The sequence below is a fragment of the Sinocyclocheilus grahami genome, unplaced genomic scaffold (assembly GCF_001515645.1).
Source record: "Sinocyclocheilus grahami isolate Dianchi unplaced genomic scaffold, SAMN03320097.WGS_v1.1 scaffold129.1, whole genome shotgun sequence".
In the NCBI taxonomy this organism is placed as follows: domain Eukaryota; kingdom Metazoa; phylum Chordata; class Actinopteri; order Cypriniformes; family Cyprinidae; genus Sinocyclocheilus; species Sinocyclocheilus grahami.
The window spans coordinates 1,091,835-1,115,159 of record NW_015505308.1 but is presented as its reverse complement, the minus strand read 5'-3'; the positions used below and the strand labels follow the sequence as shown (position 1 = coordinate 1,115,159).

Genomic DNA, 23,325 nt, shown 5'->3' with positions numbered 1-23,325 from the left:
CACGCTTGAGGTATTCGGCCAATCACAACGCACTGGATAGCTGACCAATCACAGCACACCTCGCTTTTCAGACCGATGAGCTTTGTAAAAATCGACGTGTTTCAGAAAGGCGGGGCATAGAGGAGAAACAATAATGTATGTTGTGGAAAATAATGTGTTTTTTTAACCTTAAACCGCATAAACACATTTCATTACACCAAATACACAAAATAATGTTCTTTTTAGCAACGTCATAATACCCCTTTACATTTTTATTTATTTATATTTAAATATTTGAATTCCAGCTTTATTTCAATTAACTGCTTTAAAAAAATTTATTTAAATTTTAATAATTTTAGAACTTAGTTATTTTATCTCTGTTTGTTGCCAAGGCAACACATCTCATTTTCATTTTTCATCTAATATTGATATTTTTTATTTTTTTTCCATTTTTTTAAATCAATTTTTAATAGTTTGTTTAGTTTCTAAATAGTTAGCACTATTCAGAAATATTTGACTGCTGAATATTGTGATTGACCAATCAGAATCAAGTATTCTATTTAATAAGCTCTCACAGTATATACAGGGAGGAAGATGCGTGGACGTAATCCAGCTTGAGCCCAAAGGTGTTTCATTGAATTGGTTGTGCTGCTTGCTGAAGTCTCTTGAGGACACTCTCTTAGATCTCCATAAATTGTGCAATTAAGCAGTCCGACAGTGCAATCAGATCCTTCTTTCACAGCAGGACCCATGAGGGCCAAGGCTGTTTATTGGCTGACGGAGAAGACAGAGGATTATTCTAGCAACGCAGCAGACATGCTCAGACTGTCTGATCATATCATCCGTCTCTCTGTCAGTCTGTATCGACGGCTCAGATCAAATGTTGGATGCGGATGTCAGTGATGAAGGACAGGTGAAGCTATGAACGGCCCTGACCGAACGATGCCACTGTGAGCAGAGAAGGGCAGATCACTGACGCCCCCTGTCTGTGTCAGCTGGTACTGCGCACACTCGTGCACTAGTTCAGTGGGGTTTTTTGAACTCCTATTTTCACTGACTGTGGTGTAAAATATGTGGAATTAATTTAAAAAGGGGAATATGTGTTAAAATCAACATGAAATAATAAATCACTGGTCTTATTTAGCATTATTCATCAGTGCACGTTATACAAAGAACACTATTGTGCGCATGATTAAATTTGGCCAATAAAAATAAACTTTTGCTTTTATCTTAAAATAGAAATAAGCAGAGGTGGTGAATACTGGGAACTAAAAAAACAATACCATTTTTAAAAAATAAAGTTCTCATATGTTGGAAAGAATAAAATACACTGCTGTTCAAAAGTTTGGTGTCTGTAATGTTTTTTTATTTTTATTAATACTTTTATTCAGGTAGGATGCATTAAATTGATCAGAAGTAAAAAATAATAATAATTAAAAAAAGATGTGATAAAAGATTAAAATAAATTAAGATTAACATAAATGCTGTTCTTTCGGATTTTCTATTCATCAAAGTATCCTGAAAAATAAATTGTATCACGGTTTCCACAAAAATATGAAGCAGCACAACTGTTTTCAACATTGATAATAATCAGAAATGTTTCTTGAGCAGCAAAATCAGCATATTAGAATGATTTCTGAAGGATCATGTGACACTGAAGACTGGAGTAATGATGCTGAAAATTCAGTTTGATCACAGGATTAAATTTGCATTTTACAATATATTCACATAGAAAACAGCTATTTTAAGTTAAAATAATATTTTACTATACTACTGTTTTTACTGTATTTTTTATCGTATACAGTGGGTACGGAAAGTATTCAGACCCCCTTAAATTTTTCACTCTTTGTTATATTGCATGGTGATCAGAAGAGACTTATTTCAAAAACCTTTTAAAAAATCTGACAATTCCCAAACTTTTGAACAGTAGTGTAGTGTTACCACATTTTTTGTTAATTTGTTTAGAATTGTTTAATATTTACTGTATTTGTACCTTTAAAAAGACTGAAAATAATTTTTAAAAATCTTTTTGCAATAATTGTTTGACATTTTTTATTAGAACATCGATATCACTTGGAAATATAATTTTTATTATATATATATACAGTATGTGTGATATATATATATATATATACATTTCCTCTTCAAAAGTATTAATGGAATATAATATCCAGAATTATTCTTTACGACTCCAGTCCTAATGACTGCTGTTCAAATTCTGCAGAAATGAAAATCTGTTGAATTTTCATCAGACTTCAGTGTTGGCTGAGATTTTGTGCAGAATTATTAGAGTTTTGTATACTCTGCGCTTTGATTGTTTGGAGTGTATCAGTATGTGGTTTCTCTAAAGCCAGCACACTGAGTCTGATCTTAAGAGAGCTGATCATCTCTCTGTGTTGGTTTGTGCTCTTTTGCTGTCGGTGATTCAGTGCGGCGTCTGCTATGAGCCACCGGCGGCTTTCTTCACTTCTGAACACCCGCCTCACGGATCTGAGTGCTCCAGAACTCAGTGTGTGGGATGTCTCCAAAACACACTTGAGGATGCAAAAAGTTGGTCCATGTAACTTTTAAAAGACGGTTGCATCACATAGTGCTGAAGCACCGTTGTCTTGTTTGGTCTGTATGTCAGGGGAATAGCAAGCATGTTAGTCTGCTGAGTTTGGATCAAAAAATATATATTGCCCATATTTCGGGTTACGAATTCAAACATCTACTTAACACTAATTATACATCTTTTAATATACGTGCATGGACATGTTATAGACACACTGATTTTTCAGTAACTCTTTCTGAAGATTACATTGTTTTGCCAGTAGGTGGAGACAATGAGAGTCTTTATGAGTGAGTCATTCACTCAATCAATTCCTTCAAAAACACTGATTGATTCAGGACTAAAATATATTTATAGTCATTGAATCTTTCACTCAGCCAATTTGATTCATTCAGGGACTAAACAAGTTGAGTGTCTTTATGAGAAAATGATTGCATCTTTCAATCAACCGATTGGATTCTTTCAGGAATGAAACAAGTTAGTGTCTTTATGAATGAGAAATTCATTAACTCAATCGATTCCTTCCTAAACACTGACTTATTCATTAACAATATGTATTATATCATCTGTAAAGGATTGAAACTTTCATTCAACCAATTCAATTCATTCAGGAATTAAACAAGTGATTTCATTGACTTCAAAAACACTGGAACATTCAGGAATGTAGTTATCACCAGTTAATCGTTGAATTATTCACTCGGCTGATTCTGTTCATTCATCGAAATGCATTCAGAAGCACCATTACAGTGCTATGGTTATTTTTGTTCATTTCACTTCATTTGGAGCTATTTTTGTTGGCAGAGCAAACAAAAGGTCGCTCAGTATTGACTTCCTGTTTATTGAACTGTTGTATAAAAGCACTATCACTCATAATTGTGCTGTATAAATCTCAATTTAATTTGTCTTTGAGGTGTGCTGAGATTGTTGGAAATAATGAATGTCATAATGGACGTGATAAGTCTCACGCTTATGGAAGCCGATGATGGGAACGTGCTGTTTTTGGCATTATTACGGTAATAGTAACGGTTAACACAGCCTTCACTCTGAATTGACTCAGTCGGCAAGCAACTCTTGACAGATTGGTCTCAGTCTGCAATCAAAACGATGGAGTTCACAGTCGAGAGCAGTCACATCCTCATTGACACGCTCGTATGCACACAACCCTGCAGTTTTCCCATCAGCCCCGCCAGACTGTCTGTTTACCCAAACCCCTGCCGAAATAAACACCCAGTCATGGTTTCAGCTGCAAGTTTAGCAGGTTCCCTGGCAGTCGGCTAATATATGCTAATGCTCACAACGTCTCTCTCTTTGTGTCTTCAGATGAGAAGGAAGAGGGCATCTTGGGAAGTATCCTCCTGCCCAGCTTCCACATCACCATGCTGTCTGTGGACGACCACGTAAGCAGGAAATACGCCTTCAAGGTCAGAGACGCATTCAGAACTTCTCTCAAACGTGGCCATATTTTACATGTAAATGTGGACTGGAAGAGGGCAGGTGAATAGACTGGTGAATAAAAGAGTTGAAACACTTCATTTAAACAAAGTTGCAGTCGATAGATATGTGCTTTTAGCTTTATTGCTATAAATGAACAATTTTAGACTCTCATCACATGCTTTTTCTATCAGGAGAAGCAAGCACCTGCTGTTTTATTGGCCACCATTTGAAAAAGTAACGTAGTAGTTTTTTTAAAAAGTAGTTTTTTATAATGACTTTTTTAAACAGTCATAAAATGTGAGGTTATTTCTACATATATTATTGTACATTTTTAATATTCAAACATGAACTAACAGTGAACAATATTATGCACTTCTTTTTAAAGTTTGAGGTTGGTAAGATTTTTTTAAAGTCTCTTATACAGTAAAATGTGAAATATTATTACAATTCAAAATATCTGTTTTCTATTTAGATACATTTTAAAATGTAATTTATTCCTGTGATGCGCAGCTGAATTTTCAGCATCATTACTCCAGTCTTCAGTGTCACATGATCCTTCAGAAATCATTCTAATATGCTGATTTGCTGCTCAAGAAACATTTCTGATTATTGTCAATGTTGAAAACAGTTGTGCTGCCCAATATTTTTGTGGAAACGGTCATACATTTTATTTTTTAGGATTCATTGATGAATAGAACATTTATTTTGAAATAGAAATCTTTTGGAACATTATAAACATTTTTACTGTCGCTTTTGATCAATTTAATGTGTTCTTGCTTAATAAAAGTATTAATTTATTTAAAAAACAAAAACTTTCTGACCCCAAACGTTTGAACATGTATTTATAAATTAACCTAAACCTAGATTAATAAATGCTGTAAAAATGTGGTGTTCATTGTTTGTTTAGGATACCAAATCAGCCCTCTATAATGAGAGTAAATCCCTCACATATGTGACTAAATCTTCACTCTGGGCGACTAAATGATGTCTATCGTTAGCCATTGGCTAATAAATTCTTAGATTTTACTCGCCAGTGTGTGTGTTAGAGGCTAAGTGTAAGTTAAGCACAGATATATTTCCACTCTGACTTGAGTGTTTCAGAGTTTCACTCTCCATCAAGCGATCTGTGCGCAGCGCACCTGTATTTGACGCACTGTAAACTCTAGTGTGAAGACACACGACTCGCCGTCGCTTTGCTGATAGCGCTGTGTTTCTCACACACACGCAAAGACTGAGAGAGAGCGAGTGAGAGAGTCTTACATACCAGAATCGACACGCTACATGTAAACGATATTCTTTGTTGTATTCATTTAGTAGTTCATTTAGAATTATCCAGCTTTTAAGAACAAGCAGAAGATATGCAGGTTTCTCCGGTAGTGGGCGGGGCTAATGCGCAAACGACTGGCACTCATTTATTATTATTATCCCTCTTTTGATTTCAGCAAATCAGTTTGCGCACGCAGACAACGTGATTAATATTCATGAACCCAGCGGCTCATTAATCCTTAATGTGTTTTATATTGTTATTAGTAGTAGAGTAGTAGTTTTTTTATTTTATTACAGAAGCACTGCATGACCAACAAGCATCACCACCAGTCCTAAGTTCAGCTAAAATGACAAATATGCTTTCATACATGATTACCAAGTTTTAGTTCTAATTGCTAAAGTTCTATCATTAAATAATGCATGATTATCGTAGTGTGCTTTCAGATATTTAAAAAGCTGTGCCATTTTACAAACATAAGCTTTAAATATATATAAATATATATACACACATTTATTGTGTCTGTCTGGCGAGTAAACTAAAAAAATGACTAGCCAATGGCGATTCTATTGCCAAGGTGTTCATAGAGGGTTGCAAATTGAATCTTATTACAAAATTTTACTAATCTAATAGCTTATAAAAACAAACCTTTTCACTTTTAGGAACCTTAATATTTCCATTAAAAGCTTTAGAAATATTATGCTGACTTCAGGCCAACACAGATTTTTTAGTATCAACATGAGAATGAAAGTTTAGACAGATTTAGACTCTTTCTCTTGGGTCGGATCGGTGTGTTCATCTGTGAATTTAATCAAGTCTTGAAAATAAAATCCTGCCATCCTGCTCAAGGGTGCAAGTTTGGGACTAGTAGGACAATTATTAGCTTGAGTTAAACCAGTTTCCTGACGCAAGTTTTTGCTGGATGGCACTTTTCACCTGACGCTGCATTTTGGTGTCTAGTTCTGTGAGAGTTTGCATCTCAGTGGAGTCATTTACCTATTAGTGCAGATATTTTCATGTCGACTCATTGCTTTTTCTCAATCTTATTCTCCATTTTACAATTGTGCTGCTTGTCCTCTGTGAGGGTTCATGAACTCGAGCATCTACATGTTTACTGGATGGATCTTCGCTAATACGGTGAGTCCCGAGTTTGCACAATGCCGCATTAACATACTTCACCGCATTAACCAGGAATGTCTTCATTCTTTCATTATCTAGACCTTAAAGGAAAAGTTCACCCAGAAATGACAATTTTCTGAAAATGTGCTCACTCTCAGGCCTTCCAAGATGTAGATGAGTTTGTTTCTTCATCAGATTAGGAGAAATTTAGCTTCACTTGCTCGGCAATGGATCCTCTGCAGTGAATGGGTGCCGTCAGAATGAGAGTCCAAACAGCTGATAAAAACATCACAATAATCCACAAGTAACCACTCCAGTCCATCAGTTAATGTCTTGTGAATCCAAAAGATGTGTGTTTGTAAGAAACAAATCCATCATTAAGGCGTTTTTAACTTCAAGCCGGCTAAAATACGAGTCCATAATCCATAATAACGTTTCCTCCAGTGAAAAATCGTCTTGTCTGAATCAGGAGATAAATCTGCACAGATCAAGCACCGTTTACGAGCCAGAACAGCTCTAAACAAATATGTGAGTGAGAAATATTTGATGTATGAGACAACAGTAGATGGACTTTATCACAAGTAACCACTCCAGTCCATCAGTTAATGTCTTGTGAATCCAAAAGATGTGTGTTAGTAAGAAACAAATCCATCATTAAGTCGTTTTTAACTTCAAGACGGCTAAAATATGAGTCCATAATCCATAATAACGTTTCCTCCAGTGAAAAATCGTCTTGTCTGAATCAGGAGATAAATCTGCACAGATCAAGCACCGTTTACGAGCCAGAACAGCTCTAAACAAATATGTGAGTGAGAAATATTTGATGTATGAGACAACAGTAGATGGACTTTATCACTGGAGGAAGCGTTATTATGGATTATGGACTCGTATTTTGGTCAGAAATGACGATTTATTGCTAATACATCTTGATGAATTTGTTTCTTACAAACACGTAGCTTTTCACTTCACAACACATTAGCTGATGGACTGGAGTGGTGTGGATTACTTGTGGATTATTGTGATGTTTTTATCAGCTGTTTGGACTCTCATTCTGACGGCACCCATTCACTCTTCCTTTAAGAGTGTATCTCATAGAAATGTATTTTGTATGCTGATTATGTAGACTGAAATATCTCACTAGGGTTTATAACAGAGTTCTTGCTAACTATTCTAAAGCGTTCAGTGTTCGCTCTTTGAAGCTTATATAAACTGTTGTAATATCCAGACAAAATCTGTCAGAGTCGAGCAGTCAGACAAACTCCTGAGGGGCTCTGAACGATGGGGGTCTGTGAACTCAAATCCTCCTGACAAAGATCTGCTCACTTCAGAAAGACTGCTCGAGCATTATAGCGTTTTGTGCCGCTGACACCAGCTAGGACCCTCAAAGCAGTTTCTATTAGTATTCAGCGTCTGCTGTTTTCCCCCAGGTTGCTCTGTTGGTTTCTCACAACTAGGCGACGCATCCAAACATGCGAACGTACTATTTCAGCACTGACACAGCCAAAGATATGGAGTCCTGGATGAAAGTTATGACGGACGCGGCATTGGTCCACTCTGAGCCAATCAGAAGGTAAGAAAACGTGCTCGGTTCACACTGAACCAATCAGGAGCAGCACACTCAAATCCCTTGTCCTCTTCATCTGGTGTACCACTTCACTGGCATTTACAGCAGTTTACTAAAGTGTTTTCATTTCCCAGGTTAGGAAGTAATGCAAAAATGGAAAACAAAATAAGTAATTAATAATATAAATAATTTAAAAGCAATGATATTGATAATGTAAATAAGTTAAAAGCAATAGTAAAATAACAGGAAAAAATCTGAACAGTAATAATTTCAAAATATGAAGAAATAGTTTTTAAATATATTTTTTACTTAATTTGTTCCCAGGTTAAGAATCAGTTTCTAAAATTCAAAACAAAATAAGTAGTTGATAATATGAATAATTTAAAAGCTGTAATAAACTAAAATAATAAATCTGTTCTTTATGATAAGTAATGTCAACATTTTAAGGCATTTTTAAAAAATGTATATATATTTACTTATTTGTTTCCCAGGTTAAGAATTAAAAAGCAAAAAAGTATAAGTAGGTAATTATATGAAGATTTTAGAAGCAATGATAAAGAAAGTAAGTTTCCCTTTGTAATCAGTGGTAATGTAAACTTATGTTTTTACTTAATTTGTTTTCCCAAGTTAAGAATTAGTTTCAAAAAAGCAAAGCAAAACAATTAATTAATAATATAAATAACAGCGGTGTTGTTAATAATATAAAGAATTTAAAAGCAATGCTAAAAATAAAGTTGTTCTTTATGATCAGTAATAATGTTAATAAGATGACTGAAATTCAGATTTTTTATTTTTTTATTTTTTTTGAGAAACCACAGTACAATCATTACGACATATCTTTAAAGACACATTATGAATGGTAAACATTGATTGGTCCACACTGAGCCAATCAGAAACAATGAAATTCCAAAACATTACACATTGCACCATGTCTTTGTGGACTTTTTCTCTATCTGGCTCTATTTAGATAGATGTTGTTAGCTTGTCTTTGTTAAGCTGCCTCAGTAGAAACCACTTCAAGTCACTTCAGTGTTTCCTCTTTACACTCTTTATAACTCTGCTTTTTGAGGAAAGCTGTCGAGTTTCTCGACTAGAGCCTCTTCTATCCCCAGAGACTCTCACGAGTAGAGATTTCACAGCTTTTTAAGTGCAGAAGATGTTTTTGAAACTCTGTGTGTGTGTTTGTTTCATTGCAGCTTTTAGCACAATCACAGATGCTGAAGAATTCTCTCAGACTTAAACACTTGCTGTTTTTTGATTAGTACTAAAATAGCTTTTCGGCAACAGCATCACAGCTGGGATTGAAAATGAACTGCAGCTCACTTTTCATAGAATCAAAGTAACTTTTATTAAAGAAGACACAAATGTTTGGTCAAAAAGAGCTTGTCTTTGTTTAGTGTTTCAGTGGAGCTCAGTATGACGTAGTTTAGTATGTGTTGTAAAGCTCTTTATAAATATTATACATTTAGAGCAGTTGAATAGCTTGTTTTTATTTCATATGAAAAATCTGATATGCTCTTTTTCTTCACTCACTCACTTGCTTTTCGTTTTTTCTCTTTCTGCAGGCTTGAGAAGGTAAAGATTGACTCCTGCAGCCCTCAGGAGATGAACAACATGCTGAATCACAGAGTCCTGACCCGACCTGAGATCCAAAACAACGAGAGAAACCGTGAGACGCTCCGCCAGGAGGAGAAAAAGCAGAAAGAGAAAGATGGCAGGGTTAGCGTGCAGAAAGACGAAGAGCAATGCACCCTCCAGAGAGATGCGGACAACTACGCTCTGCACAAAGACGCTCAAAGACTCGCTCTGCAGAAGGACGGAGACCGATGCATGCTGCAGAAGGATGCGGAGAAATACGTCCTGCAGAAAGATGGAGAGAAATATGCCATCCACAAAGACGGAGAGAAGTACCTGCTGCAGAAGGATGGCCAGAAATACACATTACACAAAGATGGAGACAAGTACACTCTTCAGAGGGAAGGTGAAAAATATACTCTGCCCAAAGATGGCGAGAAGATCTCGCAAAAAGATGCAAGGTACCCTCTTGGAGACAGACATAAGCAGCAGAAAGACCCGGAGAAACCCGTCCCGCCGCCGCGGGAGGCCGAGAAGTATGGCTTCCAGAAAGAGGGTGCTGTGGAGCGGCCGCTCACCAAGATCAACAGCATCAAACTCCAGCCGGCCCAAGCGGCGGCCATCAGTGCAGCCATCTCGTCCTCCAGACAGCTCCAGAGCGCAGCGGGATCCAGCCAGTACAAGCCACCCCAGGTCAACGGTTCTGGGGAACGAAGAGGAGACCGAAGCCCTGGAGACATGAGCAACACGATGCCCCAGAGGACGATGGTGCCGCCTCAGCCGGCAGAACCAGAGCGAACCCTGAGCAGAACCGACTCCATGCAGCAGCTGGAGCAGTGGGTTCGTACGCACCGCACACGGGCCCCAGATGACGACACCAGGAGGTGAGTGGTTCATTTCAAGCTAATATTGCTTGTTTTATTGTTTTTGTGTGTAAAATTTCATTAATGCACTATTTTTTTTCACAATTTTTTGTGTGTGTGGTTATGATGATCCCATGAGAGACTAGCTTGTATGTGACTGTAGACTACACAATAAATATTACAAACTTCACGTTATAAACTACAAACTTTACAAACCAAATGTACTACATGATATGCAATACACATTTTACATTATGTGCACAGTACAAACTACACAATATCTATTTTACAAACTACTTGCATTATAAATTACACAGTAAACACTTAACAAACTTTACAAACTATATATATATATTTATTTAAAGTTTTACACATTTAAATTACTTGCATTATAAATTATACAGTACACACTTTACAAACTATATATATTTATATATAACGTTTTACACATTAAAATTACATGGATTATAAATTACACAGTACACACTTTACAAACTTTACAAACTGTATATATATATATTTATATATATATATATATAAAGTTTTACACATTAAATCTACTTGCATTACAAACTACATGCACAGTACAGACAACACAATATCTATTTTACAAAGTACTTGCATTATAAATTACACAGTATACACTTCACTATGAGAGAATGAGTTTTTATTGCCAGGTATGTTTACACATACGAGGAATTTGTTTTCATGACAGAAGCTCCACAGTGTAACAGAATGACAGTGACAGAACAAAAACACAGATAATAAAAAATAGAAAAATAGAACAAGTAACTAAGGAATAAAAATATACAAATCGACAATTGTATGTACAGGTATATAACAATAGACAGTTGTATGTACAGGTATATTATGTGCAAATTGAAATGTAGACTGAGTATGAGTGTTAGATAAATAAGTGTATGAGTGAATAAATAGTGTCTGTTCCACAGTTATTGTCAAGTGTTCATGAGATGGATGGCCTGAGGGAATTTACAAACTATATACATATAAAGTTTTACACATTAAAACTACTTGCATTACAAACTACATGTCACTTTGTAGACTGCATAATACATATTACAAACTACAATCCCTGACTTTATGTTATAAATGGCAAACTTTACAAACTAAACGTACAACATGCTGTGCAATACACATTTTACACTACACACAGTACAAACTATCTACTTTACAAATTACTTGCATTGCAAATTACACAGTACACACTTTACAAACTACATATAATGTTTTTCACATGAAAACTACTTGCATTATAAAGTACACAGTAAACACTTTACAAACTTTTTAACATTTTACACATAAAAACTACTTGTATTACAAATTATGCAGTGTAAACTTTACAAACTATATATAACATTTTGCACATTAAAAGTACTTGCGTTACAAAGTACGCAGTACACACTTTACAAATCACATTTCAAATTATACATTTTAAATGCTACAAACTACACAAAATACATTTTACAAAATGTTCACTTTACACATTAACTGCACAATATAAACTTTATAATTCCTGCTTGTCAAGCTAAAACCATTACAAATCACACAGTACACACTTTTTAAACCAAACACAAATATATAATATACATATTTTAAATGTCGCATGCATGCAAACTATAAAAGACTTTACAAACTAAACACATTGACTGCTTAATATATGCTTTGCGAACTACACACATTACAAACCGCACAGTATGCATGAAAAGTTAACTTTACAAACTATACACAATATCAACCACACAATATATGCTTCATAAACTAAACACATTGCAAATGAAATAATTCCTGCTTTACACACTACTTAAGTTCTAAATGACACAGTAAATGACACAAGATACATTTTTATAAACTACAAAATGCTCACTTAAACTAAACACATTATAAACTGCACAAGATACGCTTTACAAACTATATACATTACAAACTACTCAATAGTTTTAGTTTGTAAAAGCATGTATTGTGTAGTTTGTAGGGTTGTTTGACTAATTCTATTGTAGTTTTTAGCATATACAGTGGTGTGAAAGTTTTTGCCCCCTTCCTGTTTTTTTAATTGTTTGCATATTTGTCACACTTAAAAGATTCAGATCATCAAACAAATTTTAATATTACACAAAGATAACATGAGTAAATATAAACTGCAGTTTTGAAATTATGATTTCATTTATTAAGGGAAAACAGCTGTCCAAACCTGCCTGGCACTACGTGAAAAAGTAATTGCCCCCTAAAATCTAATAACTGGTTGTGCCACCCTTTGCAGCAACAACTGCAATCAAACATTTGCGATAACTTGCAGTAAAATTGGTTTGATGATCTGAATCTTTTAAGTGTGACAAATATGCAAAAAAAATTAAAAACAGGAAGGGGGCAAAAACCTTTTCACGGCACTGTGTATTTTGTAGTTTGTAAAATGATTTTGTAGTTTGTGAAGTGTGCAGTCTGTAGTTTGTAATATAGTCACATATGCTTCTCAAACTAAACGCATTACAAACTACACAAAATGTACTTTACAAACTACTTTCTGAGTGTATATATAGTGGTATTTTTGTACACTGTCTATCTGTCAGAAAACAAACTAGACAAACAGACTGGATTCATGCATCATTCTGTCTGTCTGAGTTTCCGAAGCATCAGGCCTCTGACAGCAGTGCCAGAGAGCAGAAGGCGGCAGCGGTTTCTCTCCCACTTTCAGTCCCCTGACACATCCGCTCTACAGCAAACTCCAGCGTCTGCAGGCAGTGTTCCTGCTGAGCTCTTTATCATGACCCAACAGATATTTTTACCTCGGCCCGGACCGGTTGTGTGGGAGCAGCGTATGCTGTCAGGAGCCATCCTCCGTTTAGCCGTGCAGTCGTGGAGTAGGAGGACGTGTGTTTGCTTTGCTTGTCTCGTCCTCCTCTCCTCTGATGAATAAGTCATGGAGCTTTGTGCTCGAGCACCACGAAAATTTGTCTCAAAGTGGATCAGAGTTGCTGTCAGTGCAGGAAGAGGAACAGGAATGCGAGCGAAGAGAGAGAAGGGCGCCGTGTGTTCGTGTTAAGATGCTGATTATCAAAAGGCATTGGTGAAGCGTGCCTCTGCTCTGCCTACATCCTCTTCAGAAACGATATCAATATTTGTGCAATTCATGCACAGATTGCCGTTCTTGCTTAGGCTGCTGTCAGGCTCGTTTTTGACAGTTGTTCTTGCATATGCACGTCCTGACCAATCATAAACTTTCTTTCCAAACTCTCAGCACATTGTGTGATCTCATGCCGCAATCGGTGTATTTATTTTCTAAGGCAGCTATTTTAAGCTATTTGGTTTTACGAAAACAATGCTCAAGGTTCAAGATACAATTAAATGCCGCAAAACCAAGCAAAAATGCAATCACGTTTGTAATCAAATTTGATTTTAGATGAGAGAATGTTGAGCAGATGTGCAGCGTCACAGTTAATTTTGTCAGTGAAATTGCTTAAAATATTTTTTTACAGGGTTTTTAGATTTGATCAATGATAACAAACGTGAAAGCATGATTATATGATTTTAATTATTATGTAGGGATTAAACTGACAAATTTAACTCTTCACAATATTGACAATGTTTCAAAATGTTTATTTAGAAGAAAAATATAATTTAGTAGTATTGAATGTTGTATTTAGTGTAATAAATCTTTTGTTTAATGCGGATTTCACGTAATATTTTTAAATATAATTCATCTTAATCTTTATTGTAATATTAAATATAATAATCTAAATATTTTAATGGTGTATTTAGTTGATTAAATCTTGATGCGTGTTTCAATTCATATTTTTTAAATGCATAATAGTATTATATTTGTATTATAATATTCTAAATATCAATTGTTTAAAGTTTGTAAAAAATTATTATTTTTCAGTGTTGCATTTAGTTCAATAAATGTTTTGTCATGCATGTTTTAATTAATATTTTAAATTGATCATAATTTAAATATTTTAATTGTAAAGTTTGTAAAAAAAAATTTGTATTTAGCATACAAATATTTAGTTTAATGCATGTTTCAATTAATATTTTTAAATATAGTTTAGTACTTTTTTTTTTCTTTTTTTTTATCATTTTTACCTTTCTCACATAGTTTTGTCATTTTGCACATTGTCAACTAAAATGTTATTTATGGTTACTAAAATTAAATGCCATTTTAGGGTAAAACAGACTTGAATGATTATGCTATTAAATATTGACTTAATTTAGAAGTTATTTTCATTTTCAACACAGGTGCCATAATATGGAAATAGGAAGTTTATCAACTGGCGCATTGGACGTTTCCAGTGTTGGCAGTTTTTTTTTTTTTTATTATAATGAAATTGATTATATATATCAATACTCCTAGATTGTTGTGTGTTCAATTAAATAAGCTGAGCGAAACGAACTGCTGTAAAATGTAAAATAAGATTACATGTGGTTTGCCAATACCCTACACCGTGGTAGATAATTAAGCTGGTTTTCTGCATCCAGCCAACATCGTTTGGAGCTTCTCGTGTTCAGCAAATAGAGACATGACTTTTGTGCTTGTGCATTTTGGCGCTCGGAGCTCTTTATTGATTTCTGCTCTGTCAGTACAAGGGTGCGCATGCCAAACCTTTCAATGCTGCCTATAAAAGTGCCAAGCCGATATCACCAGCTCCTGGAAAAGAGTAGTGCTCGTAACTCTCAGAACGGTCTTCAGAAAGTGTCCTGGCACACGTGCGTCTTCCCATCTGTTTTCCTGCGTTTCCTGTCGCTGATGCGTGCATGCAGTAATTATTTCCGAGCGATCGGCAGATGACGAGTGATGAAAAATTAGAGGCGTTTAATGATCAGCCGGAGCGAAAGGTGAAATCTTTTGTGCTGTGATGAGCTTTTATCATATGCTAATGAGTCAGTGTTTAATTATCGCCTGTAGCTCAACAGGAAATCATCACAAAGTCAAAGCCGAGCCTTATTAGCATGATTGTGTTATAAAACTCTCTTATTCAAGTGGAGTTGTTTTGTATATCGTTGACCTTTCTGTGACGCCAATTTCTTTGTCTTCAGGTATTACGTCCTTCCAAACGTTACCAAGGAGCATAAATAATATTTAAATTAATATAGAATTCATCAATATATAATTTAATGTCTAAATGAACATAAATTAATTCATATATGATTCACTAAAATCAAATTCACTAACACATTCACACAGCAAATGTTATTTATTCACAGCAATTACCGTATTGGATCGAATATAAGACGACCCTGATTATAAGACGACCCCCCTTTTTCCAGATGTACCTTTTGGAAAAAGGCTTTTTAAAAAGCAAATCTTGTTTTTTTTTTACTCGCGATCTTTACAACACGCATTACATTACGTATTTCATGGCACACTGGTTTTATGCGTATTTGGAGCCACCTATTGTTGTGGGTGTATTACTGACATGTCAAAGTTTAGACCCTGAATATAAGACGACCGCGTTTTTTCAGATGTATTTCCAAGAAAATAACATTCTTATATTCGGGACAATACGGTAATAACATTTTAAAATCTATTCCCATAGAAATCAATTATTTAAATTGTAATAACATTTTACAATATTACTGTTTTTACTGTATTTTGGATCAAATAAATGCAGCCTTGGTGAGACTTTTTCCCCCCAAAAAATATTAAAAAATTTAATGACCCCAAACATTTTTCCCAAATTCTATTTTATTATAATTTTTCCCCCAAATTCCATTATTTTTTTTCAATTTGAATTTTTGTGGACTCTGTTTTGGTGGTTAAATTAAACTTTAGTTATCAAAAAGCATGTCTAATTAATTAAAATCATAAAACATACACAATTTAAGAACAATTTATTAAAAGTTTCACAAAAATTAACATTTTAGGGCCCTAATTTTTTCTTAAGTTCTGTTTTCATTTTTCTGTATTTTTTTTAATTATTTAAAAAGCATGTCTGATTAATTGAATTCATAAAAACTTAGTTTGTTCATTTCTTTTATGATAATAGGGCCCAATGAAATGATTTTTTCCCACACATTCTGTGTTGTCTTAATTTTTCTTGAACTCAAACGTATAAAACTTTAATTTATCTTTTAATCAAATGAAAATTAAACTCTTTAATTTTCTAATTTTTCAAGTGGAGTTCGTGACGCCAGTTTCTTTGTCTTCCAGCATTACGTCCTACCAAACGTTACCGAGGAACATGCCGAGCCACCGTGCGCAGATGGTCCCGCGCTATCCCGAGGGCTACCGGACGCTCCCGCGTAACATGCTGCGGCCGGACAGCATCTGCAGCGTGGCGGGGTCGATGTATGACCGGGCGCTGCAGCCCCCGACTGCAGAGAAGCGGCACTCCATACGGGACGACACCATGTGGCAGCTGTACGAGTGGCAGCAGAGGCAGGCGCACAGCCGGATCGGATACGGGACGCTGCCCAGCCCCAAAACCATGGGCCAGCTCGCCGAGTCCATCCCCACGTCTCCTTCCCACGGATCTCTGGCCGGTTACCACACCTTCTCTCCTAATCGGCCCCTCAACCCGGATTCCCGCTCTGAAGTTTCCTCGCCGGTGTTTCGTGGGGACGTGACGATTGAACGCCGTCACCGGCCGCACCTCTCTAAGGTAAAGAGTCACACAGGGTTCCCACTGTATAGAGAAACTGGGAAAATGTAAAATAATTAGCATTTCCAAGCCTGGAAAAAAACAGGTTTAGTGTTAGTGGTACCAGCTTCAGGTTACATTTTTTAAATATATATTTATATTTAAATTAATAAATAATATAATATATAAATAGTATATCAATTATTTTAATGTATAATAAAGATATATAATAAATATGTATAATTTATCTATTAACAACATAATATATAAATGAACAGAAATTAATAAATATATACATTAAAGAATAATTCACTAAAATGTTTACATTTTTTATACATATTTAAATGAATATATAAATGTTTTTATATATGAGTTATAAATATAGAGATTTAACTTATTATATAAATGAACACAAGTTAATAAATATATTTGAATTAATAAATGATTCACTAAAATCAAATTATATAGAAAATTCAGCTTTGACATCACAGCAATAAATAACATTTTGTAATATATTAAAATAGAAAACGGTTATTTTAGATCGTAATATTTCACAATAATACTGATTTTGTATTATGAATCAAATAAATGCAGCCTTGGTAAGACTTTTCATGTACATGTGTGTGTATATATATATATATATATATATATATATATCTTATTTCTGTATTATTGCACCAATTTTTACTCTTTTTTTGTTGTTGTTGTTGTTGTTGTTTTAGTCCGAGTTGTCTTTTGATGAAAATGTTCTTTAAATGTATTAAATATTTTGTCAATATTTAATTTTATACTCGTTACTTTTAGTCCTTTTTACTCTAAAATTTCCTTATAATTTAGTCAACAAAAATCAGTTTTAGTTGACAGTATATTGATATTCACAATAATGCTAATAATAATCGTAATAATAACAGTAAAAATTAAATAACTAGTAAAAATGCAACAATCATGACTGAAAAAGTGGGAACCCTGCATTTTAAATCTATATCCATTTTATTTCCATTTATAGCCTTTAATATCAGAATCTTGCTCACAGATGTTTTTCGGTGATACAGTAGTTGTTGTTTTTTGTCTGAGCGTGTAATTACCAGATCACATTAAATGACCGAGCCTTTAGGTTTAGTGCACTCTCCACCAGAACGGTCCTGATGATTGCTCTGCTTTCCTCTCTCTCTGTCAGTTCTCCTATCCTGCCGAGCGCAGGCCTGTTCCTCCCGCACAGAGCATCACCTCACAGTCTCTGCAAGGCAAAACGGTACGCTTTCCCTCTCCTCCTCCCACCACGTCCTCTGTGCAAAGACGACACATCCACAACTTTGCTTTCCTCTCTTAACTATTTGCATTTTTCAGTTGCAAGCGACCACGGAGTCGTTGAGGCTTTGGCTTGCAAATTAGCAGAATATTTTACATGCTGAGGTTGAAGCTGCTCATTTAAAGTCAACATGAAATCAAAAATGACTTTCATAACACATGCTTCTGGTCTACTCGTGCACGAGTGCATGTTATTGCAAAGGTAAAAAAAAGGTCTTATGGTTAAAATATGGTTTCACATGAAAATCTAGCATGTTTTAGAAGTACAATAGGTTGCAAATGTCATTTCATGTTGATTTTAAAGGTAAACGGACATTCGAATGTTCAAGTAGGAGTATTACGTTGCAGTAGAGAAGGTTATTCTAGCTTTAGGTCTTGAATTAAACGCCTCTGACAGAGAGATGAGTGTTTGTGTGCGTGTGTGTTTATTGTGACAGGAGAAGCGCTAATACCATAAGCTCTTCTTAAAACTATAATTATTATTCTCTTACTTGACGTTTCAGGTTTTGGCAGTCTAAAGCCGCTTTGTTTCCTGTTAAGCTTCTGCTTATAGTTATTCATTTTACAAATGCAAAATACAGGTGGCAGAAATCGTCTGCAGTATGATTTCAGACAGAGAGCATTTTAATGTAAAAGCCTGCGGTCACTTGATGAAATATTAAAAGAGCTCCTCCATATGTGTTTTACTCATCGCTGGGGAGCTGCTGTAAAAATGAAATGAATGGAAAATGAAAAATTCAATTTAGCACCTTAAACATTTAGTTTTAGGTAAAAGCCTCTTGGAGAGTTTTTATCATCTTTCTTTTTCATGATATTACTTCTTTTATTTGGAAGATTTATTACAACCCAAAATGAAGTGACAAACCTAAGATAATGTCGATCCCAGGGTTATTTTCTTCAGAGGTCTCTTAATTGGAAAGCAGAACAAGTTTTTAAGGATAAATTGGCATAAACCTGGGATTTTCCTTTCTTAAAAGCACATTTAAACTGAATTCAGCTGTTCTTTCTGGAAAATCCAGCTTGTACTTATAGTTTCTAGCTCTAGAACCTGGTTATTCATGGTTATTTGACTAGTTTATGCAACTTAGCTGAACCTAGTAGAGCTCATTAATCACGTTGATTAGATATTACAGGTTTATGTCAGTCTATCCTGGAAATATTTAATACTACAAATTAATTTATTTATTTATTTACAGATTTTCTACTCACTAGACCAGTGTCATTTTAGTGTTCATATGCTATTATATTATTTATTAATATTTGGAATTAACATTAATTGGTTGTGCTTAATTATATATGTATTATATTATGTACTTAATTATATATGTATATACGTATACATTCTAGTTATTTGTTTACAGATTTTTTTTATGTCCTATTGTTTATTCTGTAATACTATTTATTTATTATAGTATTACATAGTATTTATTAATATTTAAAAAAAAATGTTTTATATTAAGTTTTAGATATTTTGTTGTGCTTGATTTTCCATTTTTAAAAGCAAATTTAAACTTAAACCTTAACTTACACTTAAACTTAGTTGTATACTATTGTAGTATTTATTATTTTAAAATACCTATAACGTTTAGTTTTCTATTTTGTATATTTAGTTTATAATTTGTTTGATTAATTTTGTTGTTCTTGAATATATATGTATGTTTGCATATATAATTTCCAGTTATTTATTTACAGATTTTTAAATTCATATTATTTATACTATTGTAGTATTTATTAATATTTAGAATTAGCTTTTATTTTTAGATTTTTAATTTGTTTTTTTTTAGTTTTTTGTGCTTAATTACAGTAGATGTATGTTTGTATATACATATACCTTCTAGTTATTTTGTTTACAGATTTTTTTACTTCCTATTATTTATATACTATTTATTTAGTATAGTATTACATAGTAGATATTATTAGTAAAGCACATTTAAACTTAAACCCAAACTTAAACTTACTTGTATACTATTGTAGTATTTATTATTTTAAAATAACTATAACGTTTAGTTTTATATTTTAATTTGTTTTATTACTTTTGTTGTGCTTTATTATATATGTATGTTTGTATTGTATATGTAATTTCCAATTATTTATTTACAGATTTTCTTATTCATATTATTTATACTACTATAGTATTTATATAGTATTGAATTAGCTTTTGTTTTTATATACAGTATATATTTTTTCTATTTTAATTTTAGTTAATGTTTCAGTAATTTTGTTGTGCTTGATTTTCCATTCTTGAAAAGAAAATTGAAATTCAAACCAGAAATTCAACAGAACCTGGTTATTCATGGTTACGAAACTAGATTGTGCATCTTAGCTGCTTAATCATGTTGAATAGATATCACAGGTTTATGTCAGTCTATCCAGCACACCAGGCATGCAATGTCTGAAGAATTCAACTCAACTCAACTCGACACATCTTCTTTATCAAACATGGCCCGATTTCCCCCATAACCCCCTTCATGACGGCCCACACTAACCACTGCTCCTGTCGCCCGCTGCAGCCAGAGGAACTGACCCTGCTGCTCATCAAACTCCGGCGGCAGCAGGCCGAGCTCAACAGCCTCCGTGAGCACACGCTCGCACAGCTGATGCAGCTAAACCTCGATGCCGCCAACCCAAAGGTCAGCCTCGCGGATTGCTAGCCTGTGCATCCCAGAGTGAAGGGCTTATTAGATTCCTCCGTCAAACCCCAGCCACCCCACAACCCAGCCTGTTCATTTCCAAGTCTGCTGGTTTTCCCATTGCTTCCGCATGCTGTTGTGGATTGGATGATGTCTAATAAAATAAGTTTTAAAGGGATAGTTCACCCAAAAATGAAAATTTGATGTTTATCTGCTTACCCCCAGGGCATCCAAGATGTAGGTAACTTTGTTTCTTCAGTAGAACACAAACGTTGCAGTCTGTCAGTCATATAATGGCAGTCAATGGGCTCCACGGCTTTGAGAGTAAAAAAAACATACACAGACAAAACCAAATTAAACCCTGCGGCTCGTGACGATACATTGAGGTCTTAAGACACGAAACGATCGGTCTGTGCAAGAAACTGAACAGTATTTATATCATTTTTTACCTCTGATCCACCGCAATGTCCAACTGTCCTGAGCGCGTTCACAAAATCCGGCGCGTGACGCGTGTACGTGCTCTGGCATAGTAGACATAGATACTGTATATATATAAGTAGATGCCTCATTAGTGACTGTTTCTATGTTCCAAAATGGCGGACGTGCCAACGTATCTGTAGCGGTCGAATAAGGAATCTGTACATATCTATGATAGTAGATCGCTTCCATGTGCGGAAGCGATCTGTCGCGCGTATACGTAGAGATTGCGTATTCCGCAATATAGAGATTGCGGACGTGTTCACTGGCACTGAGATGATCTAAAGATATTTAGAAGTACAGGTCATCACAATGGAAGACGATTTTGATATCTCATCAGACAACATGGAATTTTTTGCCCGACCGTATTTATTTGACTTCACGTGCCGGATGTTGTGAACGCGCTCAGGACAGTTGGACATTGCGGTGGATCAGAGGTAAAAAATTATATAAATACTGTTCAGTTTCTTGCACAGACCGATCGTTTCGTGTCTTAAGACCTCAATGTATCGTCACGAGCCGCAGGGTTTAATTTGGTTTTGTTTGTGTATGTTTTTTTGACTCTCAAAGCCGAGGAGCCCATTGACTGCCATTATATGACTGACAGACTGCAACGGTTTGAGTTAAAAATCTTCGTTTGTGTTCTACTGAAGAAACAAAGTCACCTAATCTTGGATGCCCTGGGGGTAAGCAGATAAACATTAAATTTTAATTTTTGGGTGAACTATCCCTTTAATGCCAGCTTTAGTGCACACTAGCGGTCAAAAGTTTGGAATAATTAAGATTTTAAAATGTTTTTGAAAGACTTCTTTTATGCTCACCAAGGCTGCATTTATTTGATTAAAAATACAATAAAAGCAGTAATGGTAATGAAATATTTTTACCATTTAAAATCACTGTTTTCTATGTGGCTATATACTAGAATGTAATTTATTGCTGTGATCAAAGCTGAATTTTCAGCATCTTCAGTGTCACATGATCCTTCAGAAATCATTCTGATATTCTGATTTGCTGCTCAAAAATCATTTCTGAATATCATCAATGTCGAAAACAGTTGTGCTACTTCATATTTTAGTGGAAACCTTGATACATTGCCATTCAAAAGTAAAAAAAAAAAAAAAAAAACTTATTCAACAAGGATGCATTAAATTTATCAAAAGTGACAGTAAATACATTTATAATGTTACAAAATATTTCTAATTCAAATTAATGCTGTTCTTTCTATTCATCAAAATCATTTATAACAGTTTCCACAAAAATATAAAAAGCCGCAAAAGCTGTTTTGAACATTATTAATAATTGAACAGCAAATCAGCATTTGTGACCCTGGACCACAAAACCAGTCATAAGGGTCAATTTTTCGAAATTTGAGATTTCTACATCATAAAAGCGGAATAAATAAGCTTTCCATTGATGTATGGTTTGTTAGCACAACATTTGGCTGAGATACAACTATTAGAAAATCTGGAATCTGAGGGTGCAAAAAAAATCTAAATATTAAGAAAATCGCCTTTAAAGTTGTCCAAATGAAGTTCTTAGCAATGCATATTACTGATCAAAAATTAAGTTTTGATATATTTACGGTAGGAAATTTACAAAATATCTTCATGGAACATGATCTTTGCATAATATCCTAATGATTTTTGGCATAAAAGAAAAATCAATAATTTTGACCCATACAATGTATATTTGACTATTGCTACAAATATACCCCAGCGACTTAACACTGCTTTTGTGCTCCAGGGTCACAAATTAGAGTGAATTCTAAAGGATGTGACACTGAAGACTGGAGTAATGATGCTGAAAATTCAGCTTTGATCACAGGAATAAATTACATTTAAACAGATTTTCACATATGTCATACTTTTACTGAAATAAACGCAACCTTGGTGAGCCTTAATTCAATAAATCTGAATTATTCCAAACTTTGGACCAGCTATTTGGAGAAACGTCCCTTCCTTTCCACTA

The 23,325-nt window shown here is 34.5% G+C and overlaps 1 protein-coding gene across 22 annotated transcripts in view; it reads left to right on the top strand.

The window, feature by feature from the left end:
• The window catches only part of LOC107590532 (pleckstrin homology domain-containing family A member 5-like), a 176,310-nt gene that overhangs the window by 127,676 nt on the left and 25,309 nt on the right, over positions 1 to 23,325 (top strand). For 14 of the 22 annotated variants that reach the window (XM_016279316.1, XM_016279315.1, XM_016279311.1 and 11 more), the window contains 6 exons: positions 3,851 to 3,951; positions 7,802 to 7,917; positions 9,477 to 10,370; positions 16,513 to 16,963; positions 18,120 to 18,194; positions 20,761 to 20,880. In XM_016279316.1, coding sequence (XP_016134802.1) covers positions 3,851 to 3,951; positions 7,802 to 7,917; positions 9,477 to 10,370; positions 16,513 to 16,963; positions 18,120 to 18,194; positions 20,761 to 20,880 — 1,757 coding nt within the window. Of the gene's footprint in view, positions 1 to 3,850; positions 3,952 to 6,066; positions 6,366 to 7,774; positions 7,918 to 9,476; positions 10,371 to 16,512; positions 16,964 to 18,119; positions 18,195 to 20,760; positions 20,881 to 23,325 lie in introns of those variants that run through there. The other 8 variants (XM_016279317.1, XM_016279326.1, XM_016279324.1 and 5 more) reach the window with 2 other exon arrangements.